This window comes from Dromiciops gliroides, chromosome 5, assembly GCF_019393635.1.
Source record: "Dromiciops gliroides isolate mDroGli1 chromosome 5, mDroGli1.pri, whole genome shotgun sequence".
Taxonomy (NCBI): domain Eukaryota; kingdom Metazoa; phylum Chordata; class Mammalia; order Microbiotheria; family Microbiotheriidae; genus Dromiciops; species Dromiciops gliroides.
The window spans coordinates 215560327-215587769 of record NC_057865.1 but is presented as its reverse complement, the minus strand read 5'-3'; the positions used below and the strand labels follow the sequence as shown (position 1 = coordinate 215587769).

Below are 27443 nucleotides of genomic sequence, written 5' to 3'. Positions count from 1 at the left end.
TTGGTGGTGATCCCAGAATCGTGGCAGGCTCTCTGGGTGGCACAGCCCATGTTCTGTCTGCAGGATTGTACTCATGTAGCCATCTAAAGCCCTGTCCCTCCACCCAATCAGGTTCTCAGCCAAGGGTCACTTATGATGGTAACTGTTTTATTTATGATAAAAGCAAAATGCAGAGATTTAGCAGAGAAAGGGGAAGGGATCCTGGACTGCATATACTCCCAGGCTGCAGGTTAGGGGGAGTCATCTTTGGGTCAATGGGCTCACCCATGGTTGGGGAGAGGGCACAATTAGGATGGATGCTAGGCCACAGATATGCAAAAGGACCAAAAGAGGCCACACATGTTGTGGGAAGAGGAGGCCCTATGAAGGAAGATTGGAGGATGCATCCACAGCACCGGCCCACAGTTGGGATTTGGGGTTTGGTGGGAACTAGGCCCCAAGCACCATGCAGGGTGTAGGGGCCAGTTCAGACCCCTGATTCGGAAGTTTAGGGAGAGGGTGTTAGGCATCTTCGGTTCATTGAAGGCTTAGTAGCTGTGAGTGGAAGACTTATCCATCTCACTCCTCTGTTCCTTATGGGACTCTGTCACCACCTGCATCGAAGGATAGGCTTGGTAGGGCTTGGGACTTGTTAACTCCCACTGATTTCCCCCCCTACACACACACACACACACACACACACACACACACACACACACACACACCATGAAGGCCAGGGTTTACCCCTCCCTGGCCTAACGAACAACAGTTTTTACCCCATTTGTCCATCACCCCCCACCTCCCTGTTGCTGTGGCTCATAGAAACAAAGAATACAACTAAGGGCCCCCTGACAGCCCCTCAGGTGCTTCTCAACTCACCTCCCCATCTCTGGTTTCTATGGTCTTGATCAAAACCATCTTTCGGCTGTGGGTGTCCGGGGGAAGTTCAGGCTCAGGCACTTAAGAGAGCAGAGTATTGGGGGTGAAGTGGAGGGAGGGAGAACCAGGGAAAGGCCATAATCATGACCATTTACACATTTTACATAGTTTCATAGCCTTTTTTTGTTTTTTGGTTTTTGTGGGGCAATGAGGGTTAAGTGACTTGCCCAGGGTCACACAGCTAATAGGTGTCAAGTGTCTGAGGTTGGATTTGAACTCAGGTCCTCCTGAATCTAGAGCCAGTGCTTTATCCACTGTGCCAACCAGCTGCCCCAGTTTCATAGCCTTTTAAGGATTATAAGGTGCTTTACAGACATTCTCATTTGTAATAAGCCTGAGGTAGATAGTGCAGGTATAATTATCCCCATTTTACAAGTTAAGAAACTGAGGAAAGATGTGCTATGGTGGAAAGAACACAATTTGGTTTGAAGCTTTGCTTCCTGAGGAAGTCACTTAATCTCTTTTAGCCTCAGGTTCCTCAGCTGGAATATAGAGATAATAATACCTACACTGATCACCTCTGGGTATTGTTAAGAAAGGGCTTTCTAAGGCTTAATGTGTCACAGAAATAGGCATTATTAAGTGACTGGCCCAAGATCATACAGTCACTGGCAGACTTTGGACTTGAGCCTAAGCCCCCTCCAAATCAGTTGTTTGTTGGTGAGTGGATGCTGTGAAGAGTCCAGGTGTGGAGGGGAGGGACTAAAATCTTTTGGCCCCTTGGAGAAATAGGGAATAGAAATTATTCTGAGTTATAAAACAGAGCTGGGGCAGGGGACCTAAGAGGGAGAGGTAGTAAAGACAGCCTGGTGTAACTGAGGGAGCCTGGGGTTTGAAGTCAGAGCTTCTGGACTTGAATCCTGGCTCTGTGCAGAATTGATCTTGGGCAAATCACTTCCCATCTAGGAGGGATTTCAGGCGGATTTTTAAGGTCCCTTATGACCTTAAATCCTGTGATCCAATGGAGTAGGAAAGGCAGCTGGAGGTGAGGGTGGTGTGAGTACAGCTGCTGTGTGTGTCTGTGTCTGTGACTCACCAGATGTTTTCATGCTGAAGGAGGCAAAGGAATGGATCGGCACAGAGATCCTGGGGAAAGGGTGAGGGCAGTGTGAGCAGAGATGAAGCATTCTTCCATCTACCCAGTCTCTTAGCATCTATCTTCTTTCCTTCCCTCCTCCCTTCCCTCCTTCCTTCCCTCCCTCCTTCCCTCCCTCCCTTCCTCCTTTCCTCCCTTCCTCCTTCCCTCCCTCCCTCCTCCCACTCCCCCAGATCCTCCATCTTCCCTTTGCTAGCCTGTCCTGGCTATCCCCACCTTAGGCCCCACTGCTCCCACCTGCTCTCCTCTCCCTCCAGTAGCTTCCTGTAGGTGGCAATCTCGATGTCCAGGGCCATCTTGACATTGAGCAGCTCCTGGTACTCCCGGAGATGCCGGGCCATCTCCTCCTTGAGCTGCCGGAGCTCCTCCTCCAGTCTGGCCGCCCCGGCCTGATAGCCCCCAGCCTCCAGGGCAAACTGCTCTTCCAACTCTCGAAGCTGCCTCAGCAACGCCTCATTCTGCCAAGGGCAGGAGAGCGGCTCTTTACTTGGCCGTTCCCTCCCTCAGCCCTGCCGCCCAGGTTAAGGTGACCCCATGGAAGCCCCAGCATCTGAATGCACTTACGGTCCCCCGTAGGCCATCCACTTCACAGGTCAGACTCTGGATTTGCCTCCGGGACTCATTCATCTCCTGCTTGGCCTGGCGAAGGGCCTCGTGGTTCCTGTTGGCTGCATCTGACAGGTCTGCATACTGGGCAGGGCGGAGGGGGGTGGTCACAGTTGAGGATGTGCCTTGTAGCCTCTGCTCTCCCGACCTTGCTCTTCCAGCCTCCCTTGTCCTCAGTCCCTCGTGTCCGGCGCCCCCCAGCCTCCAGGCCCATACCTTAGACTTGTACCATTCTTCTGCCTCCTGCAGGTTCTTCACTGCTATGCTCTCATACTGAGTGCGGATGTCTCGGAGGGCTGCTGTCAGCTCCGGCTTCACTGTGGCCTCCACCTCCACCTGCACTTGTTGACTCTCCAGGTTCACCTGTAGGTCCCTCAGCTCCTGCCACCCAATGACCACACCCCATGTGGATTCACCACACTATCAAGATGTACATCTCATGGACACTGGGCATATTTGCCCATACAGTCCACACATCACACGCATGCCACACCCAACGGTCCGAACTGCATGCATGCCAACCATTCCAGTAATAAGAAAGTCACTGAAAAACAGGCAAAGGAACTTCTAAGTCCCAGACATAGACACAGATTCAGCCCCATGTAAACTTTCCCCTCTTCCTCCACACCCACACACGTGCCACATAGAATTGGGGGGTGGGTGGGAGAATAACAGAGATGAACAGGTAGGGGTGCTTAGAAACCTGTCCCCCCACTAGGGGACAGAATTGTCCTTGCCCCAGACCTCCTGCACTTGCTTGCAGGGGTACAATTCTGCTGCTCACCACCAGATGGTGCCTGGGCGTGAGTGAGTACCACTAATACAGTCTGGGCAGGAGGCAGCTCTCTACCAATGCCCACCCCTCCTAATAGACCCTCTTGAGAATTAGCTCCTATCCTTTCCCCTGCCCCACCCCCCATTCCCATCAGCCACCCACCTCCTCATGTAGTTTTTTGAGAAATTCTATCTCATCCATCAGGGACTCGATCTTCCTTTCCAGCTCCAGGCGGGACAATGTTGCATCATCCACATCCTAGGCAGGGGCAGGTTGTGGAGGGGGCAGTGGGTTGGTCAGACTCAGTAATAATATGATCCTGCTCCTGACTGCCTTACAGACCCCACCCACCTCCCCCATCACCAGAGATCACTGCCTCTTTGGGGGAGAGGAATGTGCCCAATAGGAGAGGTGCCCATGCTGATGCCACCACCTCAGGGATCCACTCTGGGGGCCATGCCCAGCTCACCTTTCGGAAAAGCACCAGATTATTCTCTGCATCCTCTCGTTTGTGAATCTCTTCTTCCAACCTGACAGGTACAATAGGAAGAGTAAGCTCAGGAAACACTGCCCAGCCTCCCCAACAAGAGCCTTTCCTTTGCTTCCCGTGGCTACCACCTGCTACCAAAATGAGGGGTTCTGGGTAGAAGCTGCCCCAGACCACAAAGATAGAGCAATATGGAGTATGACGGCTCTAGGCGTTCCTAGGGGTTTTCCCTCAAGGGTCTGTGAAGGACCGGAGACAGGAAAATAGGGATGTCCCCAAGGAGACAGAGCAGCATTGCATCTGGTGAGCCACACCCCGTCTGTGTGTCCTCTGCATGAGGGAGGAAGAGGGAAAGCAGCAGATTGGATACAGCCACCTGCTCCCCATCTCCTCTCCTGCCCCAAGCCTCCCGGGCCCAGTTCCCCAAAGAGATGACTCCTGGCCACTGAGCTCCATGTCCCCTCCTCCCTCCCCACCTGCCCCGCTCCTGGGGCCCTTCTTCTCCCCTGTTCGAGTGGCCCTGACCTTTGCTTGAGAGCAGCCAGATCCTCTGCCAGCCCATCCCTCTCCACCTGCACCCGGTCACGGTCTCGGCCCAGCAACTCCAGCTCCCGACGAAGTTCCCGAAGCTCCTGTTGACACAGTTGGTCGGCCCGGGCAGGCTCCTGGCCTCGGACCTGACTTAGCTCCCCCCGGAGGGCTGCGTTCTGCTGCTCCAGGAACCGAACCTTCTCGATGAAGCTGGCAAAGCGGTCATTGAGTTCCTGGAGCTCCTGCTTTTCATTGCTTCGGGTGGCTAGGAACTCCTGGTTCAGGGCCTCGGCCAGGGAGAAGTCAAGACGCTCTGAAGGCAGGGCGCAGGGACCCCCATCCCGGGCCCGGGGTCCCCGGAAGCTCCCAGCCGGACAGAGGGAGCTAGGGGATGGAGAAGTCAGCAGGGCGGCTGGAAAAGCGGGAACCTGAGGAGTAGGAGAAGGAGCCGGGGGACAGCGAGGGGCGGCGGCCCCGAAGGTGCGGCGGTATGAGGTGGAGCTGGAGCTGGTTCGAAGGCCCGATAAGTGACTCATGGTGGCTGAGGGCTCTGGGTCCACACAGCCAGCAGGGGAAAGACTGCAGAGCAGTCGTGGGGGTTGGGGAGGAGATGCTGATGGATCCAGAGGCTGCTTTATAGCCCAGCTAGGCATGAGGGGGGGCCGGCTCCTCCCACTGGCCTGACTGCTGAGCCTGAGTGGAGGCTGTGTGGGAAGGGGCTGCTCCAGCTTCCCTACTAGCCCCTCCAGTCCACTCACCTCCTGGCCCAGGGCTTGGCCCAGCATCTCTGACTCGGGGGTGAGGGGAGAAGCAGATTTGTCCACTTAGCCCTGGGTTTCTGAGGGTGAACAGAAGAGATGGACTAATTTCAGATGGAATTCATCTAAGTCACTTGAGATTTATTGATCTGCTGTTTTGTGCCCAGCACAGTGCTGGGGGAGGTTGATCCCTGCCTTCAAGGAAAAGTAAATTGGGTGGGAAAGGGATATATGTGAGGGGGACCTGAGAAGGCTGTGAAGACAGAGTGCGGATGCAGGTGTTTAACACAGAAATACAGATGGAGGAAGATGCACAGTGACAGGGCCCTGTGAGCAAACAGTACCACTCAGACACTAAGACACCTGCTCCTTGTTTTGAGCATGTAGGTGCATTCCTGCATTCCTGCCCCACCCCCAAATTAAGTCAGAATGAGGTGTAAGGGACCACAATTATACTTTGAAGTTCCTTGGTGTGTATGTGTGTATGTGCATAAAATCATCAGAAGTGGGGGTGGGTAGGTGCCTCTCGGCTCCCCAGGGCCCTGTCAGAGGCTGCTGCCTGGCGCCAGCCCTACTGCTAATGGATAAAATGCTCCCCCGCCCCCACCTTGGGCACTTGGTTCTGGCCATAGCGGCTAGCCTTAAAGACACAGTCCCTGCAGAGCTGGCCCTGACCTATATCACTGCATTCATGACAGCTTAGCCCCAAGACCTGAGACCCTACTCCCATTGGCCCCTTGGGGGAAGGGGAGAGCGGAAAGGGAAGGAGTGGGGGGAAGAAACGTTTGAGCTGGCCTGACCGAGGCTCATTTACCGGGGGCCGTTTCTCCATTGTCTGCCTGTCCCAGGATCTCCCTCCTCCCCAGCTCTGTGCCCTTCAGTCACAGGCTTTACTGGAACAGGAGGAGACTCCAGAGATGGGAAGGGGTGGAGGAAGGAGTGAGGGGAAGGCTTGCTCAGCTGTCTTAAGAACAGGAGGGGATCAGGCAGCTCCTGCCAACGTTCATCAAGAGAAAGAGCGGTTGAGATTGATTTTCAGTCTTGAACAGTCCAATAGGATGAGGCTAAACTGGACAGGGAGAAAATGGGCAAAGGCAGAGATCAGGGAAGGAGGTGGAAGCTGAGGAAGACTGAAGTAGAGGAGAAGAGTTAACAGCAATAGAGATCTGTGTACAACACTCAACACAGTCCCATGAGGTGTCCCAAAGATGCAGTTTTTAAGCTTCAAGAGTGAAAGATTGCACTAAGATTTTTGGGACATGCCACATATCTCTAGAATAAAATCTGTATGTAGCTAGATATCCACACACAACCCACAGGAACATTTTATATACATATAATAATCCACACAGAGAAGGATCTGGGTATAGTCCCGAGAACTCATCATTGGAAGCCAGGGAGTAGGGGGGCAGGTTTGAATGAGCAGACCTGGGTTTGAATCCTGGGTCTGTCCTTTATTGCATAACCTCGGCCAAATCACTTCTCTCTGGGTCTGAGTTTCCTCATCCAAAAAATAATCAAGTTGGATTTGATGACTTCTAAGGTCCCTTCCTGCTAAAGCTCTAATCCTAAGAAACTAAGCCAGGCAAGAAGAGCATTGTGGGATGGAAAGAGAAATTATATCAGCTCAAATTTAGAAGTGCTTTCCATACAAGAAGGCAGGTAGGAGGCACAATGGATAGAACGCCTGTCCTGGAGTCAGGAACACCTAAGTTCTAATCTGGCCTCAAGACATTTACTAGCTTGTGTGACCTGGGCAAGTCACTTACCTTGCCTCAGTTTCCTGTAAAATGACCCGGAGAAGGAAATAGCAAACCACTTCAGTATCTTTGTCAAGAAAACTCCAGTTGGGGGGCAGCTAGGTGGTGCAGTGGATAAAGCACCGGCCCTGGATTCAGGAGGACCTGAGTTCAAATCTGGCCTCAGACACTTAACACTTACTAGCTGTGTGACCCTGGGCAAGTCACTTAACCCCAATAGCCCCCGCAAAAAAAAAGAAAAAAGAAAAAAAAAGGAAACTCCAGTTGGGGTCACAAGGAGTCAGACAGAACTGAAATGACTCAACAACAACAAAATTCCATACGAGAGGGAAGAAAATAAACATTTATACAGCACCTACAATTTTCGTCGGCCACATATCCCATTTTACAGATGAAACTGAGGCAAATAGAGGTTAAGCGACTTGCCCAGGATCACACAGTGGCTGAGATGGATTTGAATTTAGGTCTAACATGACTCCAGGTCCAGTGCTGTAATCACTCCACCACAGGACTGTAAGTTTATTGAGGCAGGCAATGAAAAAGTCTTATCTCCATTTTATACTTGAGGAAGGTGGGACCAGAGAGGAGAAGTAACCTGTCCCATCACACAGCTAGTGGGGGTTGGAACTGGGATTCAGCCTTAGATGTTCTGACTTTAAGTACCAAGCTGTACTACATATACATGGGAAACAGAGACCAGATTCCAGCTTCAACTGATGGAGGTTCACCTCTCTCTGCCTCAGGGATTGGAATAGATCATCTGTAGGGTCCCCTTTAGCTATGGTAGTCAGATTGACTGAGGCTGCACTAGAGACCTCAACTCTCAAACCTTTTAGGGAGGAGTGAGCTTTGGTTCTGGACTGATATTTTCCCAACTACATGCATAGCTTTCTAGCATCCTGATCACTCTGTGTGTGTGTGTGTGTGTGTGTGTGTGTGTGTGTGTGTGTGTGTGTGTGTACCTTGTTCACTGAGAGGTCAGCATTATAAGGCTAGGCTCACCAGTCCAAGGTCAGTCAGCTGCAGTGAGATGCTTCTCTGCCCTCCCGTTCTTTGCATTTCCTCTGACATCCGGCCAACGCCCAGCTCTGCTCAGCACACCATCCTTTCCTCCCTCCACTGCTCTCTCCCTCCCTCCCACCAAGTCCCCCACTCCCTCCCCTTCCTGCATTAGCCTCTCTCTGTAGAGCTACTATGGACATCTCTCGATTAGGGGGGCTGGTTTTGTGGCTAGAGAAATGGGAAGGGAGGGAGATGACCCGAATCATTTCATCCCTTCCATGAACGTAGAGTAGAGGGTAGAAGGGGCCAAAATTCCAGTCTCAGTTTCTTCCTGAGGTAGCCAGCCTTCGGGGAGGGGCCAGGAAAAGCCATTCCTATTCCTGCCACAGTCTTGGGTACAGCAGGGATAGAAATGTTTGGTTCTGCGCTCCTCATTACTTCGGTGGGGCCTCAGTCACCAGTAAAGTGAATTCTTCCTGAGTCATCCAAATGGGGACTAGCATGTTTTAGGGAGAAACCAGATAGTTAATGACCTCAAATGAAAGACTTCCAAGAGAGGCAGGCTGCTGCCTAATCTATCCCTCCCTAGCCAGAACCTACTACCAGCACAGACCCGGGAGAGGCTAAGCTATGGGGCGTGAAGAAGAATGGAATAGTCTCACCCTCCACCTTTTCTTCCATCAACTCTCAGCTCATCAGGTAGGCACAGCTACCTGGGGGCGGGGGGAATTCAACGCTGGGGGCTGCGAGATGGGGGACTGTGGAAGATGGTTCTGTCCTTTTTTTTGAGGCCAGGGATGAAAGGCCTGGTGCCTCAGGAAATTCAACAGTCAACAGGCAGTTATCCAATGCAAACTCTGTATCAGGCCCCGTGCTAGGTGCTGGGCCTACAACAACAATGAAATAATCTCTGCTCTGATGGAATTAACATTCTAACAGAGAGATGTGTACATATATAAGTATATGCAGAATAAATAAATACAAGGTAGTTGGGAAAGGGAGGGTACTAGCTGTTGGAGGGTGTGTGTGTGTGTGTGTGTGTGTGTGTGTGTGTGTGTGTGCTAGATCTGAAAAGGCACCTTCCTCCTAGAGGAAGAGATGGGGTTTGTGAGGTACAGGGGAGGAAGGGGTTTATTTCAGACATGAGGGAGAGATAATTCAAAGGCACATAGTTGGGAGATGGATGGAGTGCTGTGTGTGGCTGGATCACATTGTGGGGGCAGGGAAGTAATATCCTGTGGAGCTGGAAAGGTAGTTTGGGGCTGGGTTGTGAAATGCTTTAAAAGCTAAGCTAGGGGCAGCTAGGTGGCGCAGTGGATAGAGCACCGGCCCTGGATTCAGGAGTACCTGAGCTCAAATCCGGCCTCAGACACTTAAACGCTTACTAACTGTGTGGACCCTGGGCAAGTCACTTAAACCCCATTGCCTCACTAAAAAAAAAAAAAGGACCCCACCTGAGGTTTTCTTGGCAAAGATCATTGGAGGGGGTTGGCATTTCCTTCTCCTGCTCACTTTACAGATGAGGAAACTGGGGGCAACTGGATAAAGTGTCTGCTCGGGAGGTCACAGAGCTAGTAAGCATCTGAGGTCAGATTTGAACTCATAAAGATCAGTCTTTCTGACTTCAAACCTGCCAGTCTATCCGATAAGCTGCCTTGCTGCCAAGCTCTGCCAGGAAGTTTCTATTTTGCCTGGAGGTGAGCAACTCAAGTTATGGTTAAGCAAATTTACTTTGACTGCAGTGTGGAGGATGGGGGAGAAAGACTTAGAGGCAGGGAAGCCAATCAGGAGACCAATGCAGTAATCTAGGTGAGAGATGATGAAGTTGGGAAGGGTTCAAGAGAGCCAGACTTATCAGTAAGTACCATTGAAACTCCTCCCTTATTAAAAAAACAAAAACCAACCCACAAGATCCATCCTTTGGGCTGAGAACTTCTTGGAGTGAGCTCATCCATTTCCATTCTCATGTATGCTGGGAATTATTACCTCCCAAATCTCAATCTCTAGCCCCGACTTCTAATTTGTTTGTTTTCAGCTGTATTTAGAACATCTCTTCATGCACAACACAAATAGAACAAGGCCAGAAAGCTATCATCCTTCCCCAAACCAGCTTCCCTTTCACCCTTTTCCTGTCCATGACATCTCATCCAGTCTCCCAAGGTGAATAGTCATTTTTGAATTCTGTTCTCTAACAAGGATAACAAGCATTTATTAGGTACCTACTATGTATGAGCCAGGCACTGTGTTAAGTACTTCACAAATGTTGTCTGAATTGACATGCAGTCATCCATTTGTTGAGAGGAAAGTCTGGAAGGGGATTCCTACTTGTTGCAGGTTAGACTGGATGGCCTTTGAGGTCCCTTTTGACTCTGGGTTTCTACAAAAATTCGGGTCATTTTTCCTTTTAATACCTCTCAGATTCATTTCTTTTCTCTTACTCATTTTCATTGGTCATTATCCTAATTTTGCCTTCATCTTGTGTCTCAATTTCTGTGCCAGCATTCTAGTTCTGGGGTCATTAATCTTTTAAGGGAGATGAGTCCAATTTTGGTTCAATATTCTTGTGATATAACTTCTTGAAAAGCTAAATTATGCATATTGCATATATATATTGAGGAGAGAAAGGGGAGGGAGAGACAGAAAGAGAGAGAGGGAGAGAGAGAAAGAGGGAGGGGAGAGACACAGAGAGAGAGAGAGAGATTTGATTGATTGATTTTAGCTGAGTAGAACTAGTCACAGTATCTCTCACTCTCTGGCCTCTACTGCTCTCCTTAGCTAGGATTTTTCCCTTTTGTCACCATCCTCAGCTGTCCCACTTCTCCCATCCACTTCTCCCACTAGAAAACTGCTGGCTTATTCTTTCTGTGGGGAATATTCAGATTCATGTTTTCTTCTCCCCTTTTAGGGAGCAATGGCTATATATATATTAAATTCTGTTGTGTTTCAGTTTATATATATAAATTCTGTTGTGTTCAGTTTAAGCCCCCAGTTGAGATACCTAGCCATTAAACAAGAATCAATTTCTTTCCTTCTGTGTCCCTGGCGGACTGTAACCTTCCTTTCATCTGCATTTAATCTCCAGGGATGCACACACAATGGATATAATAAGATAAATTATCTTCCTTTGAAAAACATGGGAAATTCCAGAAAGGGAACACATCTTAAATGAAGATTATAGGGGGGCAGCTAGATGGCACTGGCCCTGGATTCAGTGAGGACCTGAGTTCAAATCTGACCTCAGACACTTGGCACTTACTAGCTGTAGGGAACCTGGGCAGTCACTTAACACCCTCATTGCCCTGTAAAAAGAGAAAAGAAAATGAAGATTAGGGGATTATGGGCCCCACTGTGAGAGCAGAGGTGGAGTCAAGGATAGGGGAAGTAGGGAGGAGCAGCTTCATTAGGGACAGACAGGAAGAGCTGCTTCATAGGGCTTCCGAGTAGTTCAGTTCTGGTTCTGGCCAAAGCTGCACTCCTGATTGGAGCATCTGTGGTAGTGTTACAGGTGCTGGGTGACTCCCCAGTGCAGCCACTTTCCCATCTTCTTCTAGAGATTCTCCCATGCCCCAGCAGGGCATGCTCTATCAGAGCTGTGATCTCCTTCTTCATTGTGACTGTGCTGCATATCCAAAGCCCCTCAGCTGCCTCGAACAGTGGTCTAGGAACTAGAGGCCTATTGGCACAGACTTGTACGAGCTCATGGACTTGGCTCTGCACCACCCAACCACAAAGGGTCAGCAGGGTCTTCCTCATGGAGGACTGTGGAATTCCTAAGGGAGTTCCATGGCATTTTCTCATTAGCACAATAGGTCAACGGCAGCTAGTGGATAGAGTGCTAGGCCTGGATCAGGAGGACCTGAGTTCAAATCCGGCCTCAGCCACTTTAAACACTTACTGGCTGTGGACCCTGTGAGCAAGTCACTTAACTCCAATTGCCTCACCAAAAAAAAAAAAAAAAAGGACAATAGGGGCAGCTAGATGACAAAGTGGATAAGCGCCAGCCCTGGATTCAGGAGGACCTGAGTTTCAAATCAAGCCTCAGACATTTGATACTAGTTGTGTGACCCTGGGCAAGTCACTTAACCCTCATTGCCTTGCAAAAAACAAACAAACAAACAAACAAAAAAAAACAAAGGACAAACAACAACACATGTGGGTGTTCCAGATGCCACACAGTTTCTGTCTGGCCTCCTGCCACCTGCAGAAAAAAAGCAAGTTAATGAGCAATGAGGGAGTATGACATATAATTTGTCCACTAGATGGAGCTACATTCAAGCCATCAGACAAGTGGTTTCATCAGGGTAGCTAGTGCCCGTGTGGGGTTTTTAACAAGGGTTGCTGTATCCCAAAGACTTTGACTATGCCCCTTCCCCACAGCTGATAGCCGGTCAGGTAAAGCAATATTCAAAATACAGTGTAGACAAAAAGAAATGGAATATCATCCCTCTATGATACACCCCCAACTTGAACCGGTCCCTGGGTGGAACCTTAACATTTATCTTTACATCTTCCTCATCCCAAATATCCAATTAGTTGGCCCATCTTGCCATTTCTATCCTCCATAATATCTCATGCATTTTATTCGTTCCACTCACGTCAGCTACCACCTTGGTTAGGGCCCTCACCACTTCTGACCTAGATTCTTTTTAAAAATTTTTTAAAATTAAAAATTTTTTTAAAAATCTAGATTCTTAAAACAGCCTCCTAATTGGTCTCCCTGTCTCAAGTCCCTCCTCAAAGTCCATCCTAGACCCTGTGGCCAAAACGATTTGGCTTAAGCACAGCCATGACCTTGTGTGTTTTTAAATTTTTAATTGCTATTTGCTATTGCTATAGACAACAGTTTGGGGTAAGCGTGTATTCATTTATTATTATTATTATTATTATTATTATACTAGTAAAGTATTGACCATGTGTCTCCCTAACTTCCCATGGTGTTAGTCCTTATGGTAGAGAAAGCAGGGAGAGAGCTTCAGTTAACGTGAGTAGGAAAAAAACCCTCAAAGACCCAGAAGACTTAGAAGCAAGAGAGCCTCTAAGATCCAAAAGAGACACTAATGGTGTCTTCTAAGAGTTTTTATCCTTTTGGTTGAGGTAGGTCATTATACGATTTTTTTTTTTTTTTTGCGAGGCAGTGAGGGTTAAGTGACTTGCCCAGGGTCCCACAGCTAGTAAGTGTCAAGTGTCTGAGGCCAGATTTGAACTCAGGTACTCCTGAATCCAGGGCGGGTGCTTTATTCACTGAGCCACCTGGCTGTCCCCTTCCCCCCCCTCGCCCCCCCATTTAGCTTTTAAAACACTTCTTGAAAAAAATTAATAAAACACCTTTTGGATATTACTCTCCCTCTCCTACTCTGTGATCTAGCCAAACTAGCTTCATCTTTCCTCACATAGGAGACTCCATTGTCCATCACCATGCTTTACATTGGCAGTCCCTCAAGACGGAATGCACCCCTTCCTTACCACCTCATCCCTCTCTTCCTTCCAAGATGCAGTTCACCACAGGTCAACAACTGTTAGTGTCCTCCCGAACCCCAACTATTTTGTATTTATTCCTTATATACTGACATGATTTCTTGTCTCCCTAGTTAGAATGTAAACTCCCTGGCAGTAGGGATTATTTCATTCTTTGTATTTTTCTTTTTCTTTTCTTTTCTTTTTTTTTAGTTGGCAATTGGGGTTAAGTGACTTGCCCAGGGTCACACAGTTAGTAACTGTCAAGTGTCTGAGGTTGGATTTTGAACTCAGGTCCTCCTGAATCCAGGACTAGTGCTCTATCCACTGCGCCACCTAGCTACCCCTGATTGCTTTTGGTTACACTGCAAGTAGCTACTGCTCTCAGGTTTCTAGGCTGTTCCAATGAGTCTGTCCTCCTAAAGCTGTAGCTCTCATCCCTCACTGGTAGGCAGTCCATTAATAGTTAGCTGACAGGGGCAGCTAGGTGGTGCATTGATAGAGCACCAGCCCTGGATTCAGGAGGACCTGAGTTCAAATCTGACCTCAGACACTTGACACTGACTAGCTGTGTGACCCTGGGCAAGTTAACTTACCCTCGTTGCCCCACCAAAAAAATAAAATAGTTAGCTGACACAAAAAGAAGACATTTATTAACATGGCACAGTCAAAACATTCTGCCCTTCTGATGTTCCACTATCCCAGACCAGCCAGGAGGAGCCCAAAGTCAGACACACTTCCTCTTTTGCAGGGCCGCCCCTCCCCACTGCCTACTTCCTCATGGGAAGAGCAGTGAAACAACAAAGGCCCATCATGTTGAGCTTGCCCTGCAATGCCACACCTCACAGAGACTTTGAACGATTTATAATGAGGATAGGAGTGGGATGTGGAGGGCCCAGATCTCCTTACAGAGTGCACAGGAATTACAGATAGAACCACATTAGAAGAAACCAAAGGGAAAGAGAAGTGGGCTCCTCTATCTAGTCCAAGACTGACCAAAAGGATAAAAGCTTGTAGCTGGAATCGGACAGGGGGCCAAACTAGGGAAGTCAAAGGGAATCTCAGTGTATGGCCCTGATGTTTGTCAACAGGAGGAAAAGAGCCATGCCAGAGAAAATAACAGTATACAAAACACCAAATATAATGCAGAAATTCTATAGACAAGCAAGGCAATTTTAAAAGTAACATGGAAAAGTATATACATATATACTTTTTAAAAAGTGATATGAAATGAAAAGATTCAAAACTTCATATGCAATCTTCTTTAAGTACGGATGTGTATATGCAAATGCTTTGTGTGGTATTTGTGTAAGTTCAGAATAAATTTTTTTAAAAAAATACTTAAGAGTGCTTACTACTGGAGCAAAGCCAGACAAATAGAATACTATTACAAGGAGAGGCAAAGCTTCAGAGAAAAGCCAGGCTGCAGGAACTGCAAGAATAGCTAGAAAGCAATAGGTCCAGAGAGATAATTTGAAAATTATTGGTCTACCTGAAAACCCATGATCAAGGACAGAGCTTAGACACCATCTTCCAAGATATTCTCAGGGAAAATTGCCCTGAAATTCTAGAAGAAGAAGCTAAAATAGAAATTGAAAGAATCCACCTGATGTGGGGGAAAAACCGGGAGGAGAAAGCACGTGGATCCTTAGAATTCCTCTGTAAAGAAATTATACTCTCACACAAGACCTAATTAGGAATAAAAGAACAGGTTTATTGGGGTACAAGATAAACTGGCCAGGAGAAAGGTTTTGCATGAACAAAACGCTTTCCTCTCCAACTAGCTTGGGGAGCGCCATTTTATAGGGTCTAGATGGGGTGGGTAAGAGTCTCTTATTGGGTGAGGGGCTGGGGTCCTCCCATGTTGTGCTGGGGTAGGAGGAATCCCTCCTGAGCGATCTGGTGTGGGCGTCAACTTTGTCCTGATGGGTCTAAGCAGTCTGCTGTGGGCAGTTCCAGGTGGTCTTCTCCTGGATTACCTCATCCAGGTGCTCAGGAGGGCTGGAATGTAGGGTGGTGGTCCTGGAGCATGCTCAGTTTGATCTGGTGCCGCTTATCCCTTTTGGGTGTGTCCAGGAGGACCAGAAGGCAGAGTGGTGGTCCTGGAGCATGCTTGCTGCTTATCTCTTTTGCGTGTGTGTGTGTGTGTGTGTGTGTGTGTGTGTGTGTGTGTGTGTGTGTCCTTGATTGAGTTCAAGGAGAGGCCTACTTGATTTCAAGGGAAAAACCCCTGAGGTTTCAAGGAAAAGTTCCTTGAACTCCCCAGAGAACTGTTGGGGTAACTGGGGCCCATAATCCTCCCATGACACACTGATTACCTCCAGAAAGAGATCCCAAAAGGAAAATTCCTAGGAATATTATAGCCAAATTCCAGAGCTCTCAGGTCAAGGAGAAAAATATTGCAAGCTGCCAAAAAGAAAAGAATTCAAGTATTGTGGAGCCCCAGTCAGGATAGCACAAGAATCTAGCAGCTTCTACATTAAAGGACTGGAGGGCATGGAATATGAATATTCCAGAGGGCAAAGGAAATGGGATTACAACCAAGAATCACCTACCCAGCAAAACTCAGCATAATCTTTCGAGCAGAAAGATTGGACTTTAATGAAAAAAGAAGACTTCAGATATTTGTGATGAAAAGGACCTTAGCTGAATGGCAAATCTGGGCTGTCAAATGCAAGACCCTAGAGAACCAATAAAAAAACTGGGCTGGGGGACATACCTGGGGTTCATACAGTGGATGACTGTCCTTGTGTCTGAGGGCAGGTTTTGGCTGGGATCCCCCTGGGGTCCAGGGGTGATGCTTGTCCATGTGTCACTTAGCTAGTTGTAAATGACGGGCCGAGTTCAATCCTTAGGGTTCAATTGAGGGGTGAAGGGAATTCACTGGGGAGGGGGGACAGGGCAAGAGGTGAAATCCTACATGAAAGAAACAGGAAAAGGCTTATGGAGTGGGGAAGAGATAGGAAGAGGATCAGTGCAGTAAATGAAGTTTTACACTCAATCAGAAAAGGGCTCAAAGACCTTAACTCATCAGAGTTGCTCAAGGAGTGACTAACATACACACAGACCCAACTGGATGGAGTAATCTGTTAATCTGGGCAGTAATGAGCCTAACACTCTCAGAATTGCTCAAAGACCTTATCTCATTAGAATTGGCTCAAGGAGGGGCAGCTAGGTGGCGCAGTGGGATAGAGCACCCGGCCCTGGATTCAGAAGGACCTGAGTTCAAATACAGTCTCAGACCCTTGACACTTACTAGCTATGTGATCCTGGCAAGTCACTTAACCCCAATTGCCTCACCAAAAAAAAAAGATTGCTCAAGGAAGGAATAATGTACACTCTCAATTGGATGGAGTATCTCTCTAACTCCTACAGGAAAATAGGAGGGGAAGGGGATAAAGAGAGAGGGGCAAAAAAAGGAAGGGCAGAGTGGGGGGGAGGGGATAGACAGAAACAAATCCATTTTTTTTTAGTGAGACAATTGGGGTTAAGTGACTTGCCCAGGGTCACACAGCTAGTGTTAAGTGTCTGAGGCTGGATTTGAACTCAGTACTCCTGAATCCAGGGCCGGTGCTCTATGCCATTGTGCCACCTAGCTACCCAGCAAATCCCTTTTGAAGAGTGATAGGATGAAAGAAGATGAATAGAATAAATATCATGGGGAAGGGAATAGGATGGACGGGAAACAGTTAACAATAGTAATCTTGAAAAAGAGAAAAGGGGGAGAAATTGTACAAAAAATATTTATAGCAACTCTTGGTTGAGGCTAAGAATTGAGAATCAAGAGATGTCCATCAATTGAGGAATGATGGAAAAAGCTGTGCTATATGATTGTAGTGGAATGGTCTTGTGCTACAGGAAAATGACAAACAGGATGATCCCCGAAAACCTGGAAAAAACTAATGAACATCGATGTAATAGTGAAGTGAGCAGAGTTGGAAGGACATTGTACATAGTGACAGCAGTATTGTTCAATGAGCAATTGTGAATGACTTAACTACTCTCAGCAATGCAATGATCCAAGACAATCCAAGGAACTAATGAGAAAACTTACTATTCACCCCCAAAAAAAGAACTAATAAAAAGAACAGTTGTGGATTGTAAATATATAACCTGTTGGGATTCTTGTGGAGGGGGGAGGAAAAGGGATGGAGGGAGGGAGAAAAATTTGAACTCTAAATCTTATGAAAATGAATGTTTGAAAACCACCCTTACATTAACTGGAAAATAAAAATAAATGTTTGTTGCTAAAAAAAAAAATAGCTAGAAGCAAGAGAGAAAGAATGAATTGGAGTTTTTAAGGACTCTAGAGAGAAAAAAAGGAAGTAGAATCGTTTAGAAAAGAAAGTAGAAAACCTTCCACAATAGTGTCCTGCTTGAAAAATCAGAACTCAGTGTCTCCATGAGAAAAAGAAATAGTAAAACAAAGTCAAAAGATTGAGAAAACTGCCAAAAACAACTCACCTGGAATACAGGTCAAGGAGACATTGTTTAAGACATCATGCTCTCTTTTGTGGTGGCAAGGAATTGGAAATTGAGGGGATGTCCATCAATTGGGGAATGGCTGAACAAGTTGTGGTATATGAATGTAACGGAATTCTATTGTGCTGTAAGAAACAATGAGCAGGAGGAGTTCAGAGAAACCTGGAAGGACTTGCATGAACTGATGATGAGTGAGATGAGCAGAACCAGAAGAACATTGTACACAGTATCATCAACATTGTGTGTTGATCTATTGTGATGGACTAGATTTTTCTCACCAATGCAATGGTACAGAAGAGTTCTAGGTGACTCATGATGGAAGGGGATCTCCAAATCCAGAAGAAAAAAAAAAAGAACTGTGGAATATAGATGCTGATTGAACCATACTATTTCTTTTGGTTTTGGTGCTGTTGTTTTTCTATTTTGAGGTTTTTCCTCATTGCTCTGATTCTTCTCTCATGACTAATGCAGAAATATGTTTAATGTTTTTTATATATAGTGGGGACCAATTTTTAATTGGGGAGTGTTAGCTAAGGGGCTCGCCACAATATTGGCTCAAGAAGGAGACTGGCAGCCTCCCTCAAAACAGAACAGGATTATTTAACAAGAACGAACTTAAAAAAACAATAACACAAACACGATCAGTAGGATCAAGGGAAAAAGAAATAAAATGAGGAAAGGGAAATTATACAACCTGAAAAAAATACCTCCCAGGAATCAACTGAGAATAAGCAGCAGAACTCCTGTTGCCTTCCAGTGTCCAGCTATGAATGCCCAATTCTCTCCCGCCAATCCCAGAAAAAACCCCACAGAGCCCCAGCCAATGGGATGGCCGCATTGATAGTCACATGACTCCCCTCACTAGGGCTTAACAATCTAATTTTGGCCAGGCCCATGTAGGCATCTCCGTGGTGATGACATGAGGTGCCAGCGCCATGGCAATGGCTACAACCAGTGGGTGGAGCACCATGTGGTTTGGGGGAGGCCCCAGGCCAGTGCCTACCGAGGCATAAAAACCTCGAATAACAATTAATTCTTTACATTATATATATAAAACCTTATAACCTATATCAGATTACCTGCTGTCTACAGGAGGAGGGAAAAAAATCTGAAATTGGAAAGCTTGTATAAACAAATGTTGAGAACTATTTTTACATGTAACTGGAAAAAAATACTTTTATCAGAAAAAAAAAAAGACATCATGCTCTCTGAGACATAGATTGCTACCAAACAAGCTATGGGTTTCCCCTTCTGGGTAAGTTCATCACCGTAGCTATACAGAAACAGCTTCACCTGTCAGGGCCATTAAAGGTAAAGCATCTTCTCACAATTTCAGTCCATGATCCCTTGAGCCCATATTTAGAAGCCCCTCTCAGGGGAAAGGAGGTCAGTTGAGGGTGACAAGCTATTTCCCCTGGTGTAAGGAACCCCCTGAGAGGATAGGGGACCTTGAGCCTGGGAGACCTCTGTGCCGGGAATGATACAAGGAAGGACCTGAAAGAGAAAAAGGAAAGACTTCCTGGAGACCAGAACCTAGACAGAGCCTTCCCTCTTCCTAGGATTGGCATTCAGTTTGTTGACATGGTTTATGGGACGTGAAAACAACCTTATAGCTCTGTCCTCAAGGCTCAAGGCCAGCCATAAGGCCAACAGCTCAGTCCACTAGGGAGAACTTTCCAGGATCACCATTTTCCAGGGTATTTCCTATTCCCAAGTTAATGGACACCAAAGGTGAGCTGTACCTTCTTCTCCTGGTGGGCAGTGCTATCCATAAACCAGCTAGCTGGTGTCCCGTAAGAGCTTAGTCCTGGTCAGGGTTCATTGAAGAGAAATTGGGGGATCTAGATTTTGACTGAATCTTGGATCTCTGGCAGAGTTGAAACCTGTTCATGAAGAGTGACAACACTAAGGTATCCGAGCAAGTCCAATCTTGGAATGTACCATATACATTTAACAGAGAGGCCCCCCTAGTGTCATCTTGATCGTATTAGAGGGACCACCTTGCATCACATGGCTCATAACAGGGCAACTCTGAACAGAGGATGACAGTATGACTCTATGTTATTCAAGTAGTAACTATGGTCTGGTAATAGGCAAGTAACTACTTCTCAAAAGTGGTATAATAAATGGCTGCTTATGGGAGCTTGAAGGTCCAGAATCCTAAAGGTCATTCAGTCTGGCCCCTCACAGGTGCCTGTCAAAAACTCCACTGGTCTTTAAGTTCATTGTTAAAGACTTCCAAAATCATGACTCCCACAGACAATAGACTTTAGATTTTCCAGGGTTTTATCCTCTTCTTGGGACTTACTTGACAGAGGTGGGCTTACAAGTGACTCGGAGGGCAGCTAGATGGCACAGTGGATAAAGCACCAGACCTGAGGAGGACCTGAGTTCAAATCCAACCTCAGACACTTGACACTCACTAGCTGTGTGACCCTGGGCAAGTCACTTAACCCTCATTGCCCCACAATAAAATAAATAAAACAGTGACTCAGGAATAAGGGCCATCAGGATACCCAGAAGGGGAATGTGGGTTCTCTGAAACTCTAACAGTCCAAAAATCTCTGCACTTTCTTCTTTACATTGTGGGGAAATGAGTATCCATAGCTTATTTGTACTGTGTTAAGGGTAAGGTCTTCATCCAGAATCACCTGTGGTTCACAGTATTTCCCCCACACTTGACTGTGAACCTGGACTTTCCTACCACTTGTCTGAATTATGGGCTACTGCCACATCTGGGACCTCCTCCAACCTAATTAACAGCATATCTTTGATTCAGTGATGGATATCATTCCATCCTGTCTTTAGGAGTGGGGCCCTTTTTCAAGTCCTTGACCACCAGACTGTGACAGCATGACGGAGAGTCTAGGCAGCCCTGAGGAGGACAGTGAAGACAGACTGAACTCTTTACTAGGTAGAAACAAACTGTTACTGATTAGTCTCAGCCACAGAAACAGAGGGGAATGAGGGAGGGTGGAGCAGTCGTAAACAACACCCTAAGGCTCACCCTGGGCTTGGGCCACCTGGTCCACTCCATTAACAAGGTTATAAACAGCTTACAGAGATGAAGAGGATAACTTTGTTCAACTAGTCTTCTCTAAGCTTCCAGGGCAATACAGGGTTGTTGGAAGAGGAGATGCTATAGCAAAATACTTTAACCTTATTTCTGTTGCTAGGGAGGAAATTCCTTTTAACCCCCTCTGGGGATCCAGTTTTGTTTAGTATAAGCTGTATAGGATGGCTTAGGCAACTCTGAGGTTTTCCATTTGGTCCTCCCCACAATAAAAAAAGGGCCTGAACAAGTGAGCACAAACTCCCAAGAACAATTAATATCCATTCCCATAATCCACTTACCCTGATTAGCCACTGTGATGGGACCCAGGTGGGGTTTTCCACCCACTTCTGTCCTGTAAACTTCCTGATGAAACCTGGGGTGCCTTTAGGCACCCACTGGGGATCCCTTGCAGCCTGTACATATATTTGGCAACTCAATCTCTTTCTAGGACACTGTGACTTGGTCCTGCAGCTAGGTTAACTCAAGCCAGAGGGGAACCTCTGCATTGGTCCTAGATGAATTTGGCCCCAAAGTCTCCCAAACTTGACTTGCTCAGGATTGCCAAGTTCAGCAAAAGGTTTAGGGAGAGTTTTGAGCTTGGACAGGGCAGAAAGATTCTTATTGCCCTGCTTGTCACAGTACAGTTTTAGTAGCAACCCCATAAGCTGGTGATTGTTTGCTTCTTTGTTCAGTTGTGTCCAATTTTTTGTGACCCTGTTTGTGCAAAGATACTGGAGTGGTTTGCCATTTCCTTCTCCAGCTCATTTTATAGATGAGGAAACTGAGACAAATAGGGTTGAGTGACTTACCCAGGGTCACCCAGCTAGTAAGTGCCTGAAGCCAGATTTGAACTCAGGAAGATGAATCTTCCAGATTCCATGCCCAGTGCTCTATTCACTTTGCCACCTAGATGCCTTTATCAACCCCATTTTTAAGAGACACACCCAAAGCTCCCTTCAGAAAAGGGTATCTTTATCCTTTACTCTCCTGTCAGGTTGGCAGATCTTGTCCCCTCCTCCAGTCTTCCCCAAAGCACCTATTTTCTCTGGCCGCTGAATTTGCCCTGATGATTGCTGCTATCTCAATCTCCTGTTCCAGTTTCATTGGCTTATCTGCCTATACTTGTATGGTGGTATAGGCTAGTAGCTGAATCAAGATACCATTCAGCCTGGGCAGAATGTAATTTTTTTTTTAATGTAGGCTGGTCATGAATTGTGGAAAATAGTTTGGGGGGGGGATGTCTTAGATCCAATCTATCAAATCCATCTCTTTTAAAATTTTAATTCCCTCAAAGACTTCCATCAGGGAATCAGCTAAAACAGGAATTTCTATTTTTAAGACTTAGTCAAGCTGGCTTAAGTTCATACTCTCCCATGCTGTGTGAATCTAAACTCCTTGCCCTTGTAACTTCACCCTTTACCTACATTCAGGAGAAACTTGCCTAAAGATCAGGCTGTACCCTTTGTTCAGGTAGTCTTGGGTCATTTGAGCCTCAATTCTATCATTTTAGTTTGTATCTCCACCCTGGTATTGTGCACTTTTGAAATCTCACCCACCACCCACTCAACTCAAATTGAAGTTGATTCAACCAAAGCTGCTGTTAGACTTTCTCCCATTGTCTGCAGCCCAGTCCTAATGTTGTTGTTCAGTCTTGGTTGTGACCCCATTTGGGGGTTTTCTTGGCAAAGATACTGGAGTGGTTTGCCATTTCCTTCTTCAGCCCATTTTATAGATGAGGAAACTAAGGCAAACAGGGTGAAGTGAGTTGCCCAGAGTCATACACTTAGTAGCTATCTGAGGCCAGATTTGAACTTCAGAAGATGAGTCTTCCTGACTCCAGGCCCAGCACTCAATCCGCTGGATCACTTAACTATTCCCATTTTCTGAACCGGGTGGAGCTGAGGTGATTCTCATCCTACCTCCTCATTAAAATATCTACCAATTGGGATTGTTGAAAACGTACCTAGGTTTATTAGATCCTGTCATCCATTTATCAAGGTCTTTGGTCGTGGAGAGAGGCCATTGACCTAATTTATTGGTTACTGCTAGCCTAACTAATACATTGATCATTCTTGGAAACGTCTCTCAGTTTACCTTAATTTTCAAATGTAACAGTGCCAATCTTCCCACCATCCTTCTAAAATTGACTGTGTTCTTCTTTGACAGTTTGCCAGGAGTGGGGTGAAAACTCAGTTATTTTGATTTATGTTTCTCTTATTAGTAGTAATTCAGAATACTTCCTTTATATGGTTAATAGTTTCTGATTCTTCTTTTGAGAATTATTTGTTTATATCCTTTGATAGTCTAATTGTTATTTAAGAGCTGATCTTGCCAACCTGACCTACTAGGAGCTGGAATCCCTAATGAAGCCCCCAAGCTACCAATCTCTACTATATTAGTGGGGGTTGATCAGGGGATCCCCTCATTCATTTGATGAGTTTCCCATCATGGATCTGAAGTGTCTGAGGTGTCTGAAGGCACCTCCAATGGAAGGTGGACATATGGTCCTAGCCCCTTGCTGATGGGACACAAGGACGCTCTTACTGGTTCCCAGAGAATTAAGTTGATGATTGGTGACAGAATCAGGAGGGGACAGATTCTTGTTAGGGACAGCTAGATTCATCTTCCTGAATTCAAAACCAGCCTCAGACACTTACTAGCTCCGTGACTCTGAGCAAGTCATTTAATCTTGCTTGCCTCAGTTTCCTCATTTGTAAAATGACCTGGAGAAAGAAATGGCAAACCACTCCAGTATCTCTGCTAAGAAAACCCCAAATGGAGTCACAAAGAATTGGACAGGACTGAACAATAACAACAACTCTTGTTAGAGGAACTATCTTTTCTCGGTAGTCACTTTTATAAAGTAAATTGTGAAATGTCTCTGCGCCTTTGTTTTGTTGAACTTTAGTTTCCTTGGACTTCCATACTTGAGTGAATCAGAAAAGGTCGAGGAGGGGAGTTCTCCGAATCCGACTACACTTTCAGGAGCAGAAAATGGGGACTTGTGCAGAGCAGTGTGTGCTTCCAAATAGCCTCAGGTTCTTGTGCCTTCCATACCTGATCAACCCTACCTTTGTTTTTCTAGGCACAGGTCAGAGAATGGAACCAAAAGTCCCAAGGATGAATTTTTCATGGCCACGCTACAGTACTGGCCAGAGCACCGATGGAGCTCCTGAGTGCTGGCATTTGGGCACCAGTCCTGGATGAGGAGAAGACATCCTCGGCTTCACACATCTTAAAAAAGAAAGAGCACCTTCAACAGAGAATTACCCTGCTGCTAAAGGACTAAAGACATGCCATGGCAGGGCAAGGCAACCCTGCTATTGCCATGAATTGTTCAGAGGGTACAGGTCTGAGACACAGAATTTCTATTGAATGCTCCATAGGGTCTTTACATTTTGGGTGGACTATTTGAATGCTTTCTATTTCTCTATTTGTTCATGGAATCTTATGATGTCCTCTTATCTCATGCCTTTGTTTTTTTGTTTTGTTTTTTAGTGAGGCAATTGGGGTTAAGTGATTTGCCCAGGGTCACACAGCTAGTAAGTGTCAAGAGTCTGAGGCCGGATCCGAACTCAAGTATTCCTGAATCCAGGACCGGTGCTTTATCCACTGCGCCACCTAGCTCCCCCTCATGCCTTTGTTTTTTATGATAGCTGAAATAACAGCTGCCTTGTATCCAATGCCAATATTTTATGTTAAGTGATTTATACTAATGACAATCCATAGGACTAATCACTCTCTTCTTCATCTGCTGCTCTGCCTGAGTTCAGTCCCATAGAAGAAGATGTCCCTGTGCCAGGTGCTGGTTTCCCCACCCCTCCTTAGGTTGTAAGTTTCTTTTTATTAATTGTATCCCTAGTGCTTAGCAGGTACTTTATAAATGTTTATTGGATCCGATCGTAGGAATTACAGGCTCTATAACACTTCTTTGAATAAACTCGGATACCAACAATACCTAAGCTTGATTTTAGGGATTTTCCTGGAGAATTTCAGGCAGGGGTCAAAGCAAGAAACTTACTCTTTGGGGTCAATGCCAGGCAAACCTGGTCTATGTGAGCCTGGTGTCCTGGGGCATGGGTGTTATGGGCCATGGGTGACATCATTATCAGGACAACCCCTCATTTGGGGCTTTTGTGTTTTCCTGCAACAGAGACTTCTTCAGAACTTGATGGGGAGGGCGTCTAAGAACAAAGTATTCACAGGTCTTGGGCAGAAGAGTAAAGAGTGGTATTTTGCTGCCACCCACTGTAAAGGTGTGAGAATGACATGTTTTAAGGACACATTTGAAACCAAGCTTAGTTTGAAAAAGACTTTGAAAATCTCAAAATTCCGATTTAACACATGGATGGTACATTTACCAAGTTAAAATGGCTTTGTGCTTATTGGAATCATATAACTGTAGATGAAATCCTGAAGATCGTCTCCCACAATTCTCCTTGCTCCTTTTTTTGGACTGAGAAAACTGAGGGCTGGAGAGATTACATAGTAAGTTATTGGTCTATGCAGGATAAAATGTAGGTCTCTTGATTATTAATTCCCCCCTCCTTGTTGTTGTTGTTGTTGAGTCGTGTCCAACTCTTTGTGACACTGTAGAACACGGCACACCAGGCCCTTCTGTCTTCCACTATCTCTTGAAGTCTGTTCAAGTTCATGTTTTTTGTTTCCATGACTATCTATGCATCTCATTCTCTGCTGTCTTTTCCAATGTGTCCCATTTTCTCATTATGTGACTGTTTGACCTTCCAGTGAATAGTCTGAATTAATTTCTTTAAGCCCTTGCTATCCAAGGGACTCTCAAAAGTCTTCTCTAGAACCACAATTTAAAAGTGCTCAGCTTTCCTTACAATATGACTCTCACAGTCATATATTGCTACTGGAAAACCCATAGCTTTGACGATATAGACCTTTGTTGGCAAGGTGATGTCTCTGCTTTTTAGTATGCTATCCAGATTTGCCATAGCTTTCCTTCCAAGGAGCAAGCATCTTTTAATTTCATGAATGCAGTCTCTGTCTGCAGTGATCTTTGAGCCCAAGAATATAAAATCTGACACTGCTTCCATTTCTTCTCCCTCTATTTGCCAGAAAGTAATGGGACCAGTTGCCAAGAACCTAGGTTGTTTTTTTTTCCTTAATGTTAAGCTTCAAGGCAGCTTAATTCTTCACTTTCTGCCACTTTCTCCTTAGCCTGAGGCAAAGTCAGCAGTGTGAATTGCTTTCTCTACTCAGAACTTTGTCCCGAACTCCTAGCCCACATTTCTAAATACTTATTGGACCAGACTTTTCAGGACTCTTAGATGTACTCCCGGCTTTTTTTGTTGTTTTGTTTTGGTTTTGGTTTTGTGGGTTTTTTTTTTTTTTGCAGGGCAATGGGGGTTAAGTGACTTGCCCAGGGTCACACAGCTAGTAAGTGTCAAGTGTCTGAGGCCGGATTTGAACTCAGGTACTCTTGAATCCAGGGCCAGTGCTTTATCCACTGCGCCACCTAGCTGCCCCCTGTACTCCCGGCTTTTTAAGATCAAAATATCTCAAATTGCATCTGTTAATATCCCCTCTCACCAACAAAATAGAACAAAACCAGAACCACCACTTGACTATTTTTCTGTTTACCAGGGGAATACTGCAGAATCATTTAGTGACAGAATGTTAGAACTGGAAGATACCCTAGAGATCACCCAGTACACCCATCTCATTTTACAGATGTCATCTTTAAGTCCTCTCTTCAGTTTCCTCATCCAATCAAAGGCTTTGCCTTCAGAGTGAATAAAGTCAGGAAGATTTAGGTTTGATTCCTGCCCCTCCTACTGACTAATTAGGTGACAATGGGTGAGTCATTTAACCTAAGCCCCAGTGCTTTTATGGAAAATGCATATAATTTTTTTTCCCTTTCAAAGAGATCTCATTGATTACCATGTTGCCACGGAAAGAACAGTAGCTCCAGAGTTAGAGTAGGTTCAAATTTCATTTTTGTTGCTTCTTAGCTGTGTGACCTTGGGCAAGTCACAACCTTCCTGGGCTTCAGTTTCCTTCTCTGTGTAGGAGGAGGTTGGACTAGATAGATGTCTTTTAAGATCCCTTCCAAATCTACAAACCCATGAAATGATAGGTGTAGTGCCTATATTATAAGATTTTTCTGGAGATCAATTGAGATAATATCTGTAAGGCACTTTATACAATTTTTTAAAAAAGGATTATTTTTTTTTTGGTGGGGCAATGAGGGTTAAGTGACTTGCCCAGAGTCACAGAGCTAGTAAGTGTCAAATGTCTGAGGCCACATTTGAATTCAGGTCTTCCTGAATCCAGGGCCAGTGCTTTATCCACTGTGCCATCTAGCTGCCCCTCACTTTATACAATTTAAAGGTTCCATAAGTGTCGGTCACTGTTAAATCACATCCACTCTTCCTCCACAGTTCTTCTGGAATCTATCTCTCCCTTTTCATTTTTCCACTGCTACTAGTTCATGTGCACAGTAGCTTCCAAACTTCCATTGCCCTCAGGCTCTCTTTCCTCCAATTCATT

The 27443-nt window shown here is 46.0% G+C and overlaps 1 protein-coding gene across 1 annotated transcript; it reads right to left on the bottom strand.

The window, feature by feature from the left end:
- Positions 1 to 176: 176 nt before the first annotated feature.
- PRPH (peripherin) lies at positions 177 to 5039 on the bottom strand. The gene is given in 11 exon segments (XM_043969432.1): positions 177 to 593; positions 859 to 938; positions 1955 to 2004; positions 2252 to 2472; positions 2579 to 2704; positions 2837 to 3001; positions 3558 to 3653; positions 3865 to 3925; positions 4408 to 4824; positions 4826 to 4878; positions 4881 to 5039. Coding segments are annotated over 11 exon segments (1404 nt in total). The 5' UTR covers positions 4950 to 5039; the 3' UTR covers positions 177 to 527.
- Between the last annotated feature and the right edge of the window lie 22404 nt (positions 5040 to 27443).